The sequence below is a fragment of the Aspergillus alliaceus genome (genome assembly GCF_009176365.1).
Source record: "Aspergillus alliaceus strain CBS 536.65 unplaced genomic scaffold BDW43scaffold_31, whole genome shotgun sequence".
Taxonomy (NCBI): Eukaryota; Fungi; Ascomycota; class Eurotiomycetes; order Eurotiales; family Aspergillaceae; genus Aspergillus; species Aspergillus alliaceus.
This window is the reverse complement of record NW_022474714.1, coordinates 50,781-69,075: the sequence shown is the minus strand read 5'-3', so window position 1 is coordinate 69,075 and position 18,295 is coordinate 50,781. Positions and strand designations below refer to the sequence as shown.

General features: G+C 46.5%; 6 protein-coding genes across 6 annotated transcripts in view; 3 read left to right on the top strand and 3 right to left on the bottom strand.

Moving 5' to 3' along the window:
• Positions 1 to 380, bottom strand: part of BDW43DRAFT_280947 (pyridoxal phosphate-dependent transferase) — a 2,271-nt gene extending 1,891 nt beyond the window's left edge. Inside the window, exon 1 of the mRNA XM_032042451.1 lies at positions 40 to 380. The gene's annotated coding sequence lies outside the window, so the exon portion shown is untranslated. The remainder of the gene's footprint in view (positions 1 to 39) is intronic.
• Positions 381 to 5,096: 4,716 nt separating this feature from the next.
• trm44 (tRNA (uracil) methyltransferase) lies at positions 5,097 to 7,337 on the top strand. Its single transcript, XM_032042450.1, has one exon. The coding sequence runs from the start codon at positions 5,205 to 5,207 to the stop codon at positions 7,113 to 7,115; it is 1,911 nt and encodes a 636-aa protein (XP_031898731.1). The 5' UTR covers positions 5,097 to 5,204; the 3' UTR covers positions 7,116 to 7,337.
• A 965-nt stretch (positions 7,338 to 8,302) lies between these two features.
• On the bottom strand, positions 8,303 to 10,773 carry BDW43DRAFT_129019 (CorA family magnesium transporter). The gene is made up of 3 exons (XM_032038161.1): positions 9,972 to 10,773; positions 9,277 to 9,905; positions 8,303 to 9,213 (listed from the first exon to the last, which is right to left on the bottom strand). Exons 1-3 carry the CDS (start codon positions 10,539 to 10,541, stop codon positions 8,691 to 8,693), a joined length of 1,722 nt encoding a protein of 573 aa, XP_031898730.1. The 5' UTR covers positions 10,542 to 10,773; the 3' UTR covers positions 8,303 to 8,690.
• On the bottom strand, positions 10,774 to 13,359 carry BDW43DRAFT_129018 (uncharacterized protein). The gene is made up of 2 exons (XM_032038160.1): positions 12,930 to 13,359; positions 10,774 to 12,862 (listed from the first exon to the last, which is right to left on the bottom strand). Exons 1-2 carry the CDS (start codon positions 13,137 to 13,139, stop codon positions 11,006 to 11,008), a joined length of 2,067 nt encoding a protein of 688 aa, XP_031898729.1. The 5' UTR covers positions 13,140 to 13,359; the 3' UTR covers positions 10,774 to 11,005.
• A 760-nt stretch (positions 13,360 to 14,119) lies between these two features.
• Positions 14,120 to 14,361, top strand: BDW43DRAFT_312518 (uncharacterized protein; the record flags this gene model as incomplete). The annotated part of the gene is made up of 2 exons (XM_032047381.1): positions 14,120 to 14,240; positions 14,300 to 14,361. The coding sequence occupies 2 exons, from the start codon at positions 14,120 to 14,122 to the stop codon at positions 14,359 to 14,361; spliced, it is 183 nt and encodes a 60-aa protein (XP_031898728.1).
• A 355-nt stretch (positions 14,362 to 14,716) lies between these two features.
• On the top strand, positions 14,717 to 18,059 carry BDW43DRAFT_128987 (ssDNA endodeoxyribonuclease RAD1). Its single transcript, XM_032038159.1, has 6 exons — positions 14,717 to 14,775; positions 14,846 to 15,233; positions 15,291 to 15,342; positions 15,397 to 15,873; positions 15,927 to 17,022; positions 17,081 to 18,059. Exons 2-6 carry the CDS (start codon positions 15,158 to 15,160, stop codon positions 17,996 to 17,998), a joined length of 2,619 nt encoding a protein of 872 aa, XP_031898727.1. The 5' UTR covers positions 14,717 to 14,775; positions 14,846 to 15,157; the 3' UTR covers positions 17,999 to 18,059.
• Positions 18,060 to 18,295: the final 236 nt, after the last annotated feature.

The following is an 18,295-nucleotide window of genomic DNA, read 5'->3' as shown; positions in this document are numbered from 1 at the left end:
AAAAAAAAAAAAAAAAAAGGAAAAAAGAGTGCGACGTACGTGTGACTCTCCCAAGGGATAAATATTACCTTTCCCAGGAGGCAGTGCTCGAGGTGCCCTGGGAGGCATCCAAGGTTCGAGGATCGTACCATTATCTCCCATGACAAAATTAAACAAGATCAATTTCTTTTCACAAAGCAAAGGTAGAAAGTAGCAAGTCAATTCTAGCAAGCAAAAACCATCCGAACGAGGGGGAATCTGGGGTTGACCTCTCTATATACACACTCCACTTTACCGCCAACCCCAATGCTCCACATCACATACTGCATCCCTGTCACTGTGTCAATGAGAATTCGCAAGGGGCAGCCAATGAAGAAAGATCCGATCAGCAGAGGCAGCTTCGTAAACTTTGAACAAGTTCCAGCATTCTGCACATTGTAAACATGGCGGTAAGACAGTGCATCTTTTACGTTCCAGAACCAGCCAATAATTGGAGTCCTGGGGGTGCCAAGAACCTAGAATCTGCACGAAGCAATAGATCCTTCACCAATGCTCGCTAGACTCCAGATCAGGCTTTATGTTCAGCTTGTCTCTACGGGATTTTCGTGATTTGTGGAAACATGTGGGGCGATAAATGATTGGCATAAATGCCCATGCAGATGAAATAGACGGTCTAGGAGGCGTGTCCTATTTCCAAGGCCATTCCCAGCTTTTTTGGCCCAAAAGCTAAGGTATAAGTGTCCCCGGCGATTTAGCTAAGAATTATCAGTAGGCATGAGCGATGGGAAGGTAAACACCAAAGGTCCTCAGTTCGACAAACATCAAGGTGGGAGCTGAGAAGAAGCAAACATACGTATGCACAAGGAGTAACCATTAGGTAAGAGCATCATCAAATATGCACCAATGTGGACCTTTGTTACGGGGTGGGAATGTCCGATACATCAGCCGCAGGAAAACCTTGCTTGAGCATGCAAAGCACAAAGCTCGCCATAAGTGGACGCGATCATCCAGATAGTCATTCGGTACAGGAGAAATCTGCATCGTGTACCTTTCAATTTCAATTGCTAATTCTTTCTTGTCATCCGCCAATAGTCAGTATCTATGTACCGGGTAGTTCAGAGACTTATGATTTAACACACATCCACTCGAAAATAAGCTCCGTCTTCCAACATACAATAGTGGGTCAAAAGTATTGCAACCACCGACCCGCGACGAGTACCGCGTCAAAAACATCAACAATTTCAAAAGCTCGCCACTCAACCAAATGAGGTCTTTTGGAACCGAAATTAGTGGAAATAGGAGGCCTCGATCTGATCTTTCTACTGAGCAACGTTCTGCACTATTAAAAGCCTAGAGACGGGGGAAAATGCCACTAAACTTCCTCAGAAATTCAAGATTGCGCGCTCCACTGTCTACCGAACACGCGGTCGCTTTCAACAACGCAAAGCTTCAGGATCAGGCGGTCGCTCTCGTAGGCTTGAAAAGCTCAGTCCTATAGCTAAATGCTATATATTTTCAATGGTTCATCGAAGGCCGAAGGCGTCTCAAAGTCAACATTAAAGCGCTTTTTGCGCAAATATTTTAGATTAGAGAGGTAGGAGTACATCAATGTTACATATATATCCTAATACATGACGCTCTTAGTATCACCTAGCTCCATAAGGCTTTAAGTACTTATAAACCAATTGATAACCACTAAATTATTATATATTTAGAGCATTGTATGATTAAGATTTTGTAACCTTGCTCGCCTTTCCATAAGCTCTAGCTCTTTTCCCTCATTTTGAAGTTGTTTCTCTCGTAACCGCTCTTCCTTTTCCTTTAACTGAAGCTCAAGGTCTCGAAGCTCTAAGCTCTGCCGTTGTTGCTCAAAATTTAATATATTTTGTGAAGAAACCCGACGAAGGCTGTGAGAGGAGGATATTGAACTGCTAATCAGGTACTTAGTAACCGCTTATAAAGTGGTTTAAAATACGCTTACCGACTAGTGCCTCGACCTCGAGGCTGTGACTGAGATCTCCTTTGTATTAATTCAGGCTCAGAATTTGACGAATAATATGTTGATGAACGACGGCGTTTCCGTGATTCTAGGTAGTTTTGATGTGGTTTGTAAGCAGTTGAAAAGCGGCTAAAATAAACACACAGGTGATACATATATTCTACCGTCACCGGCCATGTGTCTTCCATAATTTGTCTCCATGTTTGATGTTCGATATGAATGATGAATATTAAAGTGAGTGCGATTTATATATTGAAGGATATCTTGTTTATCCAGCTTTGCAGAACTAAGAAAATAGTTCTAGTGACTATTCCTTAATCAATTGTTAAATGCCTAGAAAGTACTTGCTTTTGTATTGCTGTTGTTAGTGTTAATCGCCTTCCTGCTGCATTAGCCTTATGATGTGACTGCTCAGCTGAGTTGGTATGGTTCCGAATAGAATCATAAATAAAAACTGGGATGTTGGAACAATTTCTATTAAGCCCAGCTTTAAGAACAGGAGTCTTTTTATGTTTTGCCCATACCAGGACCTTTTCATTTTCATGTTCTAAATAGTTATTAACCAGTTATTAACCAGTTCAAAAGTACTTACCAATTAATAAATTACAAAGTTGGTCATAATCATCTTCTGATTTGCAATCAATTAAGCCAGCCATTCGACTCCATACACCTGAACTTTTATATGGCTTCCAACTGTTTCAGTAATTGTGCGGAAAAAGTGAACTCGGCAAAATATAATAATTCTTTGTAAGTGCCAAAGTATTGGTCGGTGAGACGGGTCAATTTCATGAAGATATTGACCAAGACCTGAGTAGTCAATACGTAGTTTGTAAGTGCTCAATAACTGATTACATACCAGTATATTGATTAAATTCAACAGGCTGGCCAGTTATCTTTTTTACAAGAGTAAATACTCTTTTAAATAAAAGATAATAGCCTTCTGTTGTTTCCTGATCAGTGAAAACCCGAAAGAGCGTAATAACTATAGTAATTGGTTAATAAGTACTTATCAAGCAATTATTAAGTATTTACTTTTTCCATGATCAGGTAAAAAGGTTGCAAATACAACCTCGTTCATTCCCTTTTGTCGAATTCGCTTATAGGACATATCAACTTCAAAAGAGGTTAATGTAGTCAAAAGCTTAATCTGTTCTTTAAAGGCACATAGAATCAAGATGCCATCAGGGTCATGATATTTCTCTTGGATATAATCCTATAACAAGTTATTAAATGGTAATTAAGCAGTTAGCAAAGAACTTACCTTTATAAATGGATCAGTGTTATATAAATATATCACCTCATTTAAATTTGGCCAGCTGGATAAGAAAGAAGACGCTGTTTTTGAATAATTGCAGAGATACGATCAGTATTTGAAAATGAGACATGAATTTCAGCAGGTGTTGACGTATTATATTGCCGGCAAAATGTCTCAAGCTCTGGACTCCGCAAGAATTGAGCTAATAATTAGTTAATAACTAGTTATACAGTAATTGGAAACTGCTTATAAAACACTTTGTATACATACTTAATGTCAGGCTGGGATTTCTCATCTGTCTGATAATCTTTTCAATCCCTTTAAGTATTACCTCTGGTGGCTTGTGCGGAGGTGGATGTTGATGAATTCCATGAGATGAAAAAGCCACAAAGGGACAGCTTCGAATATTAATTGGTACTAGTGCAGTAAATATAACACTGCACTTTTTATGTTCCAGGTTACCAGGTCCTTGGAGATGATAAAATTCTATAAAAATAAGTACTCTTTAACTGCTTTATAAGTGTTTGTAAAGTACTTACCACAATACTTTCGCCGTGTTGTTAAGGGTTTAATGACACCACATTCTTCTTGAGACGGTACAATAGATTTATTGAATAATATTCCAGAAACTCAAGATCAATAGAGGTATGTCCCTTAACTGAGGAATAGTAATGCTTCTATAGAAAGCTGGATGAAGCATTTACGCATCCAATATAAGGGTGATAACCGCGATTCACATCCTTTAATCTGATTAGTAGCTACTCAGAATCTACTTATAAACTGCTTACAGGGTAGAGATGACGCTTGAACCTGGGTGAGCAGGTAGGCAATGTTTCAAGGCAAGCATGTCCTTTCTGAAAGAAGGCTTTCTGTGAAAGGTAAAGACTGTTTTATAAGTACTTAGTCAGTATTTAATAAGTATTTAGAAAGCACTTACCTATATGCATTTCGCTTTGGAATATCATTCTCAACAAGATCAATATTCTTTCGAATATTCTGTATTTCCGCCCATGTTGCTTCATCTAAAAAAGTATGATGTAAAGTACGAAGACTTGGCTTTAGACATTCACATATCAAAGCGCCAGAGCATTTCCATGTCCATTTCTTTACAGAGGAATTTAAAAATATTGAGTTGATATTCTTTTTTACTCCACGAGTACTTGCCCGAGAATATTAGATCTATAAATTGATTAATAAGTAGTTATAAATCACTAAAAAGTACTTACACCCTGAACTAAATTTTCTGCCTCCTCTTGTGATCGGCCATCAACAGCAACAATATAAGAATATCCATTTGGGTCTGTCCTAGGATATTCAGGCAGATCGTCCATGTACTCAAGATATAATGTTTGGAGTGGGTTTGTTTTTGCATCTGGAACTTATTTAATTTCTTACCTCTCCAATAAAGTCAACCTCCGAAGATGTGCCTTCGTCACCAAAATTATATAAAGATACTTCTGAATCCATAATAATTTATTGATGTACGCAGTTGTCAACTGGTTAACAAGTACTTCTAAAGCAGTTTGCAAAGTGGGATAGATTATTTGACATTGGGAAAATAGAAGGGAAAGTTGAAATGAAATTTCGTGGTATGTCGTATAGTATTTAAAAAGTCAGGTGCACCCTAGAAGCTGCCAAGAACGGTGGGGCGGGCGCCCGACTTTTTCCAAGGTGCACCTGACCTGTGTACTCAATTGTGAGTATCAATTGTCCAGAAAGCGCGGAATCCTCAGATTACATCATCACAATCCCAATGACTAATCTGACCCCTCCAGCCAATGATGTCTTGAGAACGATTAGAGATATTGTCGTAGAATCGATACGGAAAGCAAAAGGCTATAATGTACTGCACTTGGGATATACTTTCACCCGAGCTACATTCGAGCAGGTGGCAGATGCAGCAGAGACCAACAAATCAACACCTACAAGTCTGCAGAAAGCCTGTCTGTTTTACTACAGAAAGAGCACACAATGAAAAATAATAGAAATAAGACCGTCAGAGACGTGACGAAGCTCTCTGGCAAACCTCTATCAGAGACGCTCGAGCCATCATCGATCCTTCGTGATCCTCCCACAGAAGAATGGGTGACATCCAGAGACTTGATAGAAGACGACCTACCGTTCATACCAGAGGTTATGAAGGATCTAACCGTCTTTCTTCTGGGAAACATCAACATAAACTCAAGTCATCTGTTCCGGGCAGATATCCTCTATGATAGCGAAGGCGTCTTGAGTACGCCACAGCAGAAAGAACAGTCCTTCGCGCAGACGGGGAGCAACAATGTGGAAGCTACCCCAGACACTGAAGAAAGTGTAGAACCCATCGCTGCCAAAGAAGTGACCGGTTTCAACCTAACCAGAACGGTGGTGAGGCGGCTGATTCCCAGGAATCCGAACCTAGACCGGCCATTAGAGCAGACCTGCCATTTTTATGAAGCAGAGCTAGCCGATGCAAGTGACGACTTCCGGTTGAGACGCTTCTTAGCCGTCTATACGCCCCATGTAGCGTCGAAGGAGGATATCCCCTTCTACCACCCTCTGCTTCGCTCTCTGGCCTACCTCTACGACTTCACAGACAACCCTACAGAGCCTACAGAGTCTCCAGAACCTACCACAGGCTCAGGAACCCTATCTCTCCACTTCCTCCTCTACCCAGAAGAACCAATCCCCACCCGCCTGGAACGCACCCTGCTCTCCCTTCTAAACACCCAGATCCGCCTCGCACGCAACACCCGCCTCTCTGAATCCCCCGAAGGAGGCAATAACAACCCCACCAAAGACAACATAATTCCCCAACACCTAGTGCAAAACACCTACTCGCGGCTCAAATTGAAATACGCCTCCAGCCTCTGCGAGGACTGGGCCGAAGGCACCGAACCATCCAAGCACGTCTTCGAGGACCTAGCAATAACGGCCTTCCTCATCGAGCTCTGGCGAAGCATGTACGGTGCCGTCCCCGCTTCAGAGCGCAACGCCGACGGCCCGGAATCCTACGACGCCAACTTCCCCGGCTTCGTGGACGTCGCATGCGGGAATGGCGTGCTCGTCTACGTGCTTCTCATGGAAGGCTACAAGGGCTGGGGCTTCGACGCCCGCCAGCGGAAAACGTGGAAGATTCTCCCCAAGTTCGTGCAGGCGCAGCTCAGGGAGGAAATCTATATTCCCAAGCCCTTCTCGGATGTGATGAAAGAGTCCGAGATGCCGGATCTAAGCGTGGAGACGCATTCGGGCTTGTTTGATAGGCATACTTTTGTTATTTCGAATCATGCTGATGAGTTGACTGTTTGGACCCCGCTTATGGCTGCCCTTGCTTGTCCGGGGGAGCCTTTGCCGTTTATTGCTATACCCTGTTGTTCGCATGCGCTTTCGGGCGCGAAGATGCGTTATCCGCCACCTAAGGGGCTGAAGTCTGGTTCTCGGTATGAGGCGTCTCAGCGTGAGGATGGAGTTGCTGATCAGCCGGCAACGGGCGACTTGAAGGCACTCCGGAAGGCGAAACAAGAGGCGCAGACTGATGCTGGGTTCTATAAGTCCATGTATGGGTCTCTTACTATGAAGACAGTCAGTATCGCCGAGGAACTCGGATACGATGTCGAAAAGACGCTCCTTCGTATCCCCAGTACCCGCAACATGGGTGTCCTCGGCGGCCGGAAACGAGTAACAAAGGAGTGGCGCTTACGGAGCCAATGGCAATCTGTTTCCGATGGAAATGATGGCCCGGTTGCTGATTCGGCTGTCGACAGAGCAATGGCGGCGGTTCAGAGGGAGTGCTTACGCGATGGAGGCGTGGAAGCCGCTGCTAGGATATGGATTGAGCGGGCTAAAGGCATCCATAAAGGACAGGGGCCGGGTAATCAGCGAGGACATTTGTCTAATTCCTAGGTGATTATGTGATGTCTATGGCGAGTTTAGGTAGATTATACACTATTCTCTTTTATTTTGTCGTTGTTAGAAATAGATGAATCATGGCTCGCAGTTCTTTCGTTGCTCGCTGGTCGGAGCCTAGAGTTTTCGGAATTCTCCCTCTTTATTGCTCTTGCTGGGTGAAAGATAGAGGTTGGGTTTATAATTGGTTTGGAGCGCTTCTAAGATAGTTGAATTGCCGTTTTGAGACGAGAGATATTTACGACCCCAGAGAACTAGTACCCCTTTTCCTTATGCCATGGTTATTCCCTGGCTGTATATTGATATCTGATGTATCTTAACTATGCTCCTATTATTGTAATACTATCATCATTGATATTGAATTCGGTTCACTTGATCACGTGTAGAATTTCGCGATGAGATTGTGCGAGGCAAACTAATTTTGCGCCAACAGAGAAGGTGCAAAGTATATATTAATATCTTTTAGTAGAGAGAATATTTGTCTTGGTAAAAGACAGTTTTCTGCACTATATATTCCATTCTGTCAAACAATGTAGGCACATACGACCATAGGGTGTGGAAAACAGGGCTTCCCGTCCGCTCAGCCGTACTTAAGCCACACGCCGGCCGGTTAGTAGTTGGGTGGGTGACCACCAGCGAATCCCGGCTGTTGTATGTTTTTATATCTTACATATAATAAATATTTTGCTGGATTGAGTTGCATATTCTCGGCCCTAGAGAATTAATTCTGAATACTGGAAAGTTTGTATGTCTTATTTTATATGCTGATTGTTGTTAATATAATTTTATATATTTTAACAGCGATACTTGCCATTATACTGCGAACAATAGACCATATTCTATCGCTCTGGAAAGTTCTAACTGTATCTGATTGGGATAGATGTTATATATCTCTGATATAAAAATCAAACCTTCCTGTAGCTATAGGCTCTCCGGATTCACATAAGCTTAAGCTCTCATACTGTCTCTATCTAAGTGATATACCCTAAAAAACTATATAGATCTTATCCGCTATTATATTTGTAAGTATAATCTTCATCCTCCGTATCTATATATATTTTATCAGCATCTGTATTATGAAAGACCGTATATAACCAGAAATACAGTAAGAGTAATATTGCCGTGCCAGTTGGATGACCTTGTCTAACAGCTGAATGTAGAAACAGAACAATCGAGTTGAAAAAGTATGGATTTGTATATTGAGTGGTGTTATATGTACACAGAGGCGAGCATTTCCTAGCGATCTAAGTCTATGAATACATTAAGAAAATCCTTGCTCCAAGAATTGCCGACAACTCTGAAGCCTGTCTATCAGTATGAGAAGAGAGACTCTAGACACTAACCATTATACCCTTGAACAGGGCGTGTCTAGGTGATATCAAACGAAAAGCAAGGAGACCACCCAACACCTAACCATGCGATAGAAACGTCAGTAATAGAAGGTCATAGCAAATTACCAGTACAAAGTGGTCGTAGCCGACAAGAGCGGAGACAGGCCTGTGAACTGTAGAAGGACCTAGCAGGGAAGTACTGATGCCCAGTATAGGTAGCCTTGTTTTATGCAGAGCCCTGCTATGCTGCGCAGTCATCGGCCTGCTTTGGCTGCGAGATTGCCGCGTTCTTCAAGGTTGCTGCTCTCTGTGCTGTAGGCTCAGTGGCGCCAGACTTGGCAGCAACAGCCGCGGCACCATCTTTGAGACGCCTGATCCTCTCAGCACGACCTTCACCTGGAAGGCTGCCCCAGACTGGCTCAATCGAGTCCGCTCGCCAATTTGATCGGTGTCCCGTAAGTGCGCCATGCCGAGTGGGAAGTGGAACCATCGGTGTACCACCTGCGCCAGCTTCGCCCCACATTCGAACGCGCTGGAGCTTGCGCAGTTTCGCTAGCCCATATACGCAAACAACTGCGGTGATGGCGAAACATGTCACGGAGACCGCTCCGAATCCCAAGTCGGATTCTTCAATGAAGTTTTTAAGATTCATACCATACAGAGCAGAGAAAAGGGTTCCCGTTGCAAGACCAAGCGTGCCAATACTGAATTTGAGATCAAGGAGCATGAGCGAGTTCCGATTGGCATCAAGGATGGCTTTCACCCTAAACGAAAATTAGCAAGGCTGCGTGAAAGTAGACATATATATAAGAAAGAAGATCACTTACACTTCTTCCGTATTGCGGATGCCGGTCACCAAGTTGCCGCCGGACTGAACAATTTCATCGCATACTTTGTGGTACGACTCCAGAAGCATCTCAACTTCTTGATGGTCGTGTTCCTGTCTTTGAACACCGTCCGCACGCTCGGTCAAGTACATCGCGGCCAGGTCATCATCAGCTTCCAACAAATCGTCAATTGCATCCCGCACTAGCCGAGCTTTCTGCTCAAAAGTACCCAGTCTCTTGGAGTAGATGAGCAGATGCCTGAGCTTATCCCGATCGATATCCTCTTCTAGAGCTCGAAGAACTCGCACCACGGGCTCCCTGACCCCATTGAATTCTTCCTCAAGACCAGCCGTGACACTAATCAGGACAGCTTCGAGAGCGCGGAATTCATAAGGCAGAGCTCCGGCACCCTGGGTTTGTTTCTGGCGCAGCTTTCCCTCAAGATCATATACGAACAGCGACTGCATATATGAATCGGTTGATCCGTAGGCATCAAAAACCAAAACCCGATCAGCTTTTATCAGCACGCGAAGATGTAGGAGGTTGATGAGGATAGCGCTCGGCCGGACAAGGATGTGAGGCAAAGTCGAAGAGTCAATCTTGCGAAGGTCTCGAGGAAGAAGGCCGTACTTTAAGTCCATTTAGCTCTCACGTTATTTCAAGTAGTATTGCACCAACCATAAGACGGTACCGACCTTTGCAATGAGCTCACTCTTCCTAAACTCTCCATTGACAAGCGTAACATTACCGTTGTTATCAAACTCAGTGCACCGCAGACGCAACTCGTTTGAAGCCTTTGCCGCTAACCCACGTCCGAAATTCAGGCCCTCCGTTCCTTCATCGACTAATGTAGGTTCGCCAGTGCGGTTGAGTTTAGCATCCGCAGCCGCCCTGTTGCGCCTCAATTCAAATAGCCTTCGTAGTAATGGGCGGCTCTTTGTATGCGAAGCCCGCGAAAACAAGACGACTGGGGTCGTAGATGGAGTCGGCGAAGCTCGGCATCGCGGCGAACCACGGCCTCTAGAAAGGGTGGATGCTGGAAGGATGCTTGTATCCACCGTGGCGCGACATCGTAGCGGAGTAGTACGTGTCCACGTAGATGAATTTCTCAGGCAAATCATACGGGACGGCTGGTTATGAGCTTGGGGCTTTCGAGCGGTTCCGCATGCTGATGTGAAGAAATGGGTATTCTCAGACTGGGAGCGTAGGTAACAGAGAAGCGACGCTGAGGGGACTGCTGGTTTCAAGGGTTGCGGAGATAGCATTTCGGACTTGCCTGAATGAACAAGCCACCATCAAGAAGAACTGCTGTCTCGTTCTCCTTCTTGTTCAATCCGCAACACTGTTTGGCCTTCCTTTTTTCCCGCACTGACTTGTGCCGCGCGGACCATTTCGGGTCAATGATGTTCCGTAACTATATAAATCTTCAACCCCAACAAACCATTTCGTCTACTTCTACCTCTCTACAGCGGCTTCTTTCAAATCCCAGTCTAGTTTGTAGATTTTAGCTTTTGCTACCTGGAGGAACCTTGACGGGAAATCAATCCAACCGATACCTGCTGAGCCGAAGAACAATGCTGGATATCGAAAGACGAACAACGCTACAATATGTAGGTATCAAACGAAACTAGACCGGTCTAACCCACAGCAACACTTGAAGCAAGAATGAGAAGTAGACTCCTAATTTACCAATCGTCGTCATCATCCTTTTCGTCATCTGTGAGGTGGATTAGTATGCGCTATCGATCAATCGGCAGGAAACAGCCAACTTACCGCTACCGCTAACTTTCTGCTTTCTCTTATCAAGAGCGGCCTGAAGAGCGCCTGCCATACCGCCTTGGGCGGCTCCGCCACCCGCTGAAGCCGTGGATGACTCATTAGCGGACCCAGGGACCGCCGCCTCGCTACGATCCTTCTTCTCGCTATCTTTGACCTTCCGCAAGCCTGCACCTCCTTTGCCTCCGGATGCCCTAATAGCAGCCAAAAGGTCGTCCCTTCCACCAGCAGGTGTAGGCAAAGGTGGAGCTGCTCCGCCTGGAGGGGGAGGTGGAGGGGGAGCACCGGCTCCTGGCGGTGGAGGCGGTGGAGGCAGTGCTCCACTTCCGGCTGCTGGGGGCGGAGGAGGAGGGGCCGGGGGCCCTCTGCTTGAAGGAGGGGGCGGAGGAGGGATACTGGAAGAAGGCGGTGGTGGTGGCGGAGGAGGAGCCGAAGGACCTCTGCTTGATGGAGGTGGTGGTGGCGGTGGTGGGGGTCCGCTCGAGGAGGGAGGGGGAGGGGGAGCAGAAGGGCTTGGGCTTGGTGATGGGTGTGGTGGTGGTGGTGGTGGTGGTGGCGGCGGAGGTGGAGGAACGCTTGACGAAGGCGGCGGTGGGGGAGGGGGCATAGCATTAGACGCAGGCGGAGGAGGTGTAGGCCGTGAAGCAGCTGGCACAGGTGGTGGAGGGGGTTGGCTCGCTGGACTTCTCGGGGGCGGGGGAGGAGGTATCGAGGCCGACGTATGCGGAACCTTGGGAGGAAGCTGCGGCGGCAATGCAGGGCTTGACGTGCGGGGAGGTGGTCGTGGTGGTGGCCCTGGAGGTGCGGGACTACGGCTGGGTGGTGCTGGAGGAGCGGACACCTTTCGCTCCCCTTGGAAAGGCGGAGGCACCCCAAACCGAGGCTGGCTGTCATCCATAGGGGTCTTCGGAGGCCGTGGCGGGGGAGGAGGCCCGGAGTTCGCGCCTGACAGTGCTCTTTGTCGACCAGGAAGAGGAGGGCCATTACTGTGCGCAAATTTGCCAGCATCTGCAATTGGAGGCGGCGCTCGGAATCTCATTCTGGGAGGAGATGGCTCGCGATTGGGCGCAGGCGAATCTTCCTCTGCTTCAGGACGAGTCCTCCGTGATGGCGGAGGTGGTGGTGGAGCACCTCGTCGACCACCACTACCAGTACTGTTACCGGTGTGTTGCGGGCTGATAGTGCTCGGCTTAGGAGCAGGAGGCGCTGATGGAGGAGGGGGAGGTGGAGCTTTGCCCCTTTTGTCCTCAACTGAAGACGGTGCAGTATCGGTAGCGTTGCTTTGTTTTTGCTCAATGTATGCCTTGATAAAGTCCGAATTATCCGCGATCTGATCTTCTGTAATTCCCATCTGCAAGAGTTCGTCTAGAAGACCTTTCCATGAAGGATCACTAGTATCGAAGGGTAACTGTTTGCGCGGGGGACTGCTTGGTGGAGGTGGAGCAACTTGGATTGAAGGCGCAGCAGGAAGCTCTGCAGGTGCGACTGGTGGAGGCGCACTTGACCCTGATGTTGACCGATGGCCTAGCAGGCTACCGAAAATCGATCGTCCGACTCCATGTTTGCCATTCGTCATCGGAGCAGGGCCTTGGCCACGCGTGGATGCAAAAGGTGTCTGCCGGGTTTCTTTGCTCGCATTTTTCTCCCGCTCTTGTATTTTCTTGATGAACGTTTTAGCTTCCTTCTCATCAGCAAAGGATAGACCAGCCGCACATTCTTCCAACTCAAAAGTGTGAAAGAACGTTCGGTCTTGGTTGTAGGGGAAATTGTCGTAGATTTCCTGATCCCAGATAACACCTCTTCCAGCGGGCTGTGAATCGGAACGAACGGAACAGTTAGCAATATATCTATCATATACTCTATAGACAGTCACGCACCGATACATCCACCAGCTTCAACCAAAAGGTCCGCCCGACTAAATCATTGGCCAGGACGACAGCACCCTGGAGACCTGTGAATGTCCATTTTTGACGATCTGGATAAGCGACATATAGTCGTGCGACAGCTACAGCGTGGATCTTATTCGCAGGTTTGGGGACAGTCCTCTTGACGGTTTCTTTGTCGGCGTCACTGAGGATGGATGGCATGACGGACCGCGGGGAGCTAGTTCAGGAAGACCGGGAACGGATTAGAGGATATGAAGCGCCGTTGATGTTTCTTAAGGAACTTCTCTATGACACATTGCAGGAGTCGGTGAAGTCGCTCCAGGCAGAAGGGTAAATGTGCACTTGACTTCCAGGCACGGGTAATCGCTGATGCGGCCAAGAGACAAGACTCGCGGGAGGGGCAACTTCTCCCGGGCGTTCGATCGAGGGTTAGAAGATTGGCTGAAAGTGAACTAAGGAGAAATATTGGAGCCGTGAACGAGCAGTGGGTATGCTTACGAAGGGTTGAATTGTTGCTTGTTGGAGATATCAGCCTTGAGGGGGTGGGTGTGTGTCAAGAGAAGAGGTCAAGTAGCAGAAAGAGGGAGAGACAAGAGAGAGGCACACCAGTAGTACCGCTAAGTCTCTGGTTAGGAGGACCACTAACTCCATTTCCAGTCCCACTTAAGGCCCGAGTGGGGAACTAGGAGGGAATGTAAGGCATTATTTAAGTGTAAACACACAAGGTACAGATGTTTTTATTTCAGTTTTATTTTATTTGGCTCTCTTTTTTCGAATTGGGACTTGGCTTTTTTGCCCATTTATACAAGGTGTTTTGTCTAGTAGAGTACTGTACCAAGAAAAGAAGGTAGACTAATATACTCATCTATCGCGAATCAATTGTTTATGGTTAATACTTATGATATCTTTCCACTTATTACTGTGGCTTCAACTTATATCTACCGAAAAGAGCAGATTAATGTTGGTTTGTGTAAGTTGAATTAAGTCAATTGTCAGGTGGCTTGATTTCCAATCGACGTCATCCCCCGTTTGCTTTCAGTATATAAACAACCAACCCCGACATGTACATACTTCACTAGAGAACATCCCATATAACATCTTCACTCACCAGTACTAATACCCTCAGTCTTATTAATCTTATTAAAAAGGAGATCCATTGAATCATATATACTCCACCGAACATGCCAGTCATACCTTCTGACACTACAAACATCCCCCCAACGGGCAATAGCTCCAACCAGAATGAACAACAAAAGGCCACTGCTCAGGATTTTCTGTCGAAAGGGCCACAGATCCCGGACAGTAAGTAGTGGTGGTTTGTAGATCGTGTATCAAATATGTCATTTAACTGACTTCTGTAGATATGCCACCCAAAGCTTCCAGGGAGGAGATTGAAGCACGCAAAAAAGAGCTGAATAAATAAGACAGTTACATTCGATAGACTGACTACCTTGATGAGAATTTAGTAAGGTAGCAGTTTCATATGGGGTAAAGACAGCGGAAAGATTGGTCTTCTTTGTACTCCATATATGCTTTCCCATGTAGCAATTCCATGTATAATCCACCATTGGCTCAGTTTTTCATATGATTTTCATGCGTAGAATGAGCCACCCTATTCTTTTGACTTGAAATCCGCACTACTATTTAGCCAATGTATTCAGATTATATTTCATGATTTTCCTTGACCCGACAAGACGCAGAATTACATCATAGGCACGTGACCGCGTGCTCACTTTCCTTCCCATTTCGCGACAATTGGTCATGTCTTTGTCGCGTTAAGAGGCTCCTCATGCCGCCGGAACGTACAAATGTCCCGGTGAAGCTGTCCTTGCCTTTGGTAAGTGTTTTGAATTATTGCATATATCCACTGGAAGTCCCCTCGGTATGTCTGACAACATCAACTCCAGCAATATCAGCAGGACATCTTCACCGAACTGCGTTCCGAGGATGAATTGGTCGTCCTTGCCCGGGGCCTTGGGCTCTTGCGCTTAGTGACTAACCTTTTACATTTCTATGATGCTGCAGGGAACAACCTAGTGCTTGTAGTAGGTGCCGATGATCGAGAGAACGAATGGATTGGGGAAGGCATGACATAACACCTCGAGTAAAGCAATCCGACGCTAATTGCTCATACAGCACTGGCGGAGCACTACGCCATTAGCAAAACCCCTTTGGCTAGGGGTCTTAAGGTGATCAACACTGAGAGAGCCACGGTTTCCATGAGAGAGAAGATCTATGCCCAAGGCGGTATTCTGAGTGTGACATCCAGGATACTGGTTGTGGATCTACTGTCAAGTATGTAGATAGGTCTGCTTGCTATGTGGTGGGAGCCTACTAACATATATTTACCAGAGCTCCTTGATCCCGAGAAGATTACGGGGATGGTTGTGCTTCATGCCGACAAGTAAAGAACTCTGCCTTGAACCTTACACCGGATATTTACTAATTAACATTTCAGGATTTTGGCAACCTCGACCGAAGCCTTCATCATTCGAATATTTAGACAGATCAACAAGACTGGTTTTCTGAAGGCATTCTCAGACTCTCCTGAGCCTTTCACAACGGGGTTCGCACCCTTGGCCAATTCCATGCGCAACCTTTTCCTTCGCAAAGCCTCATTATGGCCCCGATTTCATGTCACCGTTGCCGAGTCCCTTGAAGGCCACAGAAAGGCTGAGGTCATTGAGCTGGAGGTTCCGATGAGCGACAAGATGCGTGAAATGCAGAATGCCGTCCTTGAATGTGTGGAAATATGCATCGGAGAGTTGAAGAAAGCAAATACAGGCCTCGACATGGCAGACTGGACCTTGGACAGTGCCCTGCATAGGAGCTTTGACATAATGATCAGACGACAACTGGACCCTATATGGCATCGGGTGACTTTCAGGACTAGGCAGATTGTTAGCGACCTGAGCGATCTCAGGGCAATCCTTCAGTGAGTTCGGTAGACAAACCCTCGCTCATCGCTAGCCTCTAAACTGGTATCAGTGCTTTATTGACGTACGATGCTGTGTCCTTCGTGAAATATCTGGATACAATCGTAACTGCACACTCTCCTCCGCCCGGCTCGACGAGGCATAACTATTCACCATGGCTGTTCCTCGATGCAGCTCACGTTCTATTTCAAACAGCAAAATCTAGAGCGTATCAAGGGAAGATAAGCAACGACGTGGCCTGCGCCTCATTGAACGCATTCCCTACTACCCTTCAACCTGTCTTGGAGGAACAACCTAAGTGGGAAGTTCTGGCAGAAGTACTCGAAGAGATAGAAAATGACGCATATCTCAACCCAGTCAACGTGGATGAATCGAACAGTACTGTATTGATCATGTGCACGGACCAAAAAACTTGCCGACAGCTTCGAGAGTACCTGGGGACAATGCATGCTAATATAGATGGCGAGAGCGAGGAAGACAAAGATATTGCCAATAGTACTAAGAAGGGCTCTGCAGATATCATGATGCGCAGAAGGCTGCGGGCCTACCTCAGCTGGAAAACGTCTCTGTCCAATGTGACGAAAAATCTATCGTCGAAGCCAACACCTGACGAGCAACAGGCTGGGAAACAACAAGACTCACCAGGACCATCCGCCCAACAAGGACGAGCTCCTCTAAACAAGCGGCGCCGGGTTCGTGGTGGGGGTGCAGTGACATCCGCCTCTGGCCGCGTACCAAATAGTAGTGTCCAGACAGATGTTGAACTACCCGGCCAAGTCTCGAACTTGCTGGAAGAAATTCAACCTACAGAAATTGAGGAGATCCAAAAAGAGGAAATCATAATTGACAATTTGGAGGATATGGATGGTTTCTTTGAGTTGTGCGATATGGATGATCTGGTTGTAATACATCCATATGATGGTGACTTGGACGAACATATCTTAGAAGAAGTGCGGCCGCGGTACATCATCATGTATGAGCCTGATCCAGCGTTCATCCGGAGGGTCGAGGTCTACCGCAGTTCTCACGTTGGACGGAACGTACGAGTGTACTTCATGTACTACGGAGGATCCGTCGAAGAACAGCGCTACCTTAGCGCAGTCCGACGCGAGAAAGACTCATTCACAAAACTCATCAAAGAGAAGGGCGTAAGTTGACTCTTTGCAAGCATTTCTACGAATTCATCTTCTAACACGATACACACAGAACATGGCCATTACTATCACACACGACAAGAGTCTCGAAGATCCACAAGAACAATTCCTTCGCACAGTTAACACACGTATTGCTGGAGGTGGTCGGCTAGCTGCAACTGCGTCGCCTCCTCGAGTCGTGGTGGATGTACGAGAGTTCAGAAGCGCACTCCCGTCACTACTGCACGGTAATAATATGATCATTGTCCCGTGTCAGCTAACAGTGGGCGATTACATCCTTACACCGGACATTTGCGTTGAGCGTAAGTCAGTTCGTGACTTGATCTCTTCCCTCAGAAACGGTCGTCTCTACAACCAAGCAGAGACGATGCTCCAGCATTACAAAAACCCTCTCCTCCTGATTGAATTCGACCAAAACAAGTCGTTTACTTTTGATGCATTCGCGTCCGCAACAACTCCAGGAACAACCTTCTTAACTGATTATGGATTCTCTTCTTCCGGAACTGCGACCACGACCTTGTCTGCCAGCAGTTCACTCGTCAACCCATCTAGCCCAAAGTCCGCCCAGCACCTCCTCGTTCTGCTTACGCTCGCATTTCCTCGTTTGAAGGTCATCTGGTCATCATCTCCTTATCAGACCGCGGAAATTTTCGCGGAACTCAAGAAGAATAACCAAGAGCCAGACCCTATACGAGCAGTGCAGATCGGTTTAGATATGGATATTGCTGACTCCGGTGATATCATGGCTGCAGCTGGCATAGAGCACCGTACCTTTAATCTTCTGCCCCAGGATATGCTCAGAGCCGTGCCGGGGGTTACACCGAATGTGCTTGAACGACTTATTCTTGAAACGGGCAATCTTTCGGAGATTGCAAATATGGATGTTGAGCAACTAGGTCCTCTCGTAGGGACAGAAGCCGCGCGGAAGATTGTCAATTTCTTTCGGAAAAGCGTCTTTGATGAAAGCTAACTTGCATCTACTGTCTACTGCCTTGCGGAGTCCAACTGTAGGGACTACGGATGGAATGTATATACGAAGAGCTTACATATAGCCGGTGTACGTTCAGACTTTTTTGTATTATCGTAACCTTGTCATGAATCTATCATCCAAGTTTTGAAAAAAAGGAACCAAATAGCAAGAGGGAACAGACAAAAGAATTGCCAACACGAAACGCGCTGTGTACAGTCGGTCTCTTCATATGCGTCGCAACCAATTCTCTGCGGAAACCCGAGGTTGCCCCTCACGATAAACATGATCTTTGGACCG

What these genes read in the sequence shown, in the direction of transcription:
- trm44 (XM_032042450.1), top strand. Translation starts at nt 5,205, where the DNA reads ATGAAAAATAATAGAAATAAGACCGTCAGAGACGTGACGAAGCTCTCT.
- BDW43DRAFT_129019 (XM_032038161.1), bottom strand. Translation starts at nt 10,541, where the DNA reads ATGCTATCTCCGCAACCCTTGAAACCAGCAGTCCCCTCAGCGTCGCTT. An exon ending in AGAGTGAGCTCATTGCAAAG is followed by an intron (nt 9,906 to 9,971) that starts GTCGGTACCGTC and finishes ATGGACTTAAAG; the next exon opens with TACGGCCTTCTTCCTCGAGA. An exon ending in ATCCGCAATACGGAAGAAGT is followed by an intron (nt 9,214 to 9,276) that starts GTAAGTGATCTT and finishes ATTTTCGTTTAG; the next exon opens with GGTGAAAGCCATCCTTGATG.
- BDW43DRAFT_129018 (XM_032038160.1), bottom strand. Translation starts at nt 13,139, where the DNA reads ATGCCATCCATCCTCAGTGACGCCGACAAAGAAACCGTCAAGAGGACT. An exon ending in TGAAGCTGGTGGATGTATCG is followed by an intron (nt 12,863 to 12,929) that starts GTGCGTGACTGT and finishes TCCGATTCACAG; the next exon opens with CCCGCTGGAAGAGGTGTTAT.
- BDW43DRAFT_128987 (XM_032038159.1), top strand. Translation starts at nt 15,158, where the DNA reads ATGAGAGAGAAGATCTATGCCCAAGGCGGTATTCTGAGTGTGACATCC. An exon ending in GTTGTGCTTCATGCCGACAA is followed by an intron (nt 15,343 to 15,396) that starts GTAAAGAACTCT and finishes TTAACATTTCAG; the next exon opens with GATTTTGGCAACCTCGACCG. An exon ending in AACTCATCAAAGAGAAGGGC is followed by an intron (nt 17,023 to 17,080) that starts GTAAGTTGACTC and finishes CGATACACACAG; the next exon opens with AACATGGCCATTACTATCAC.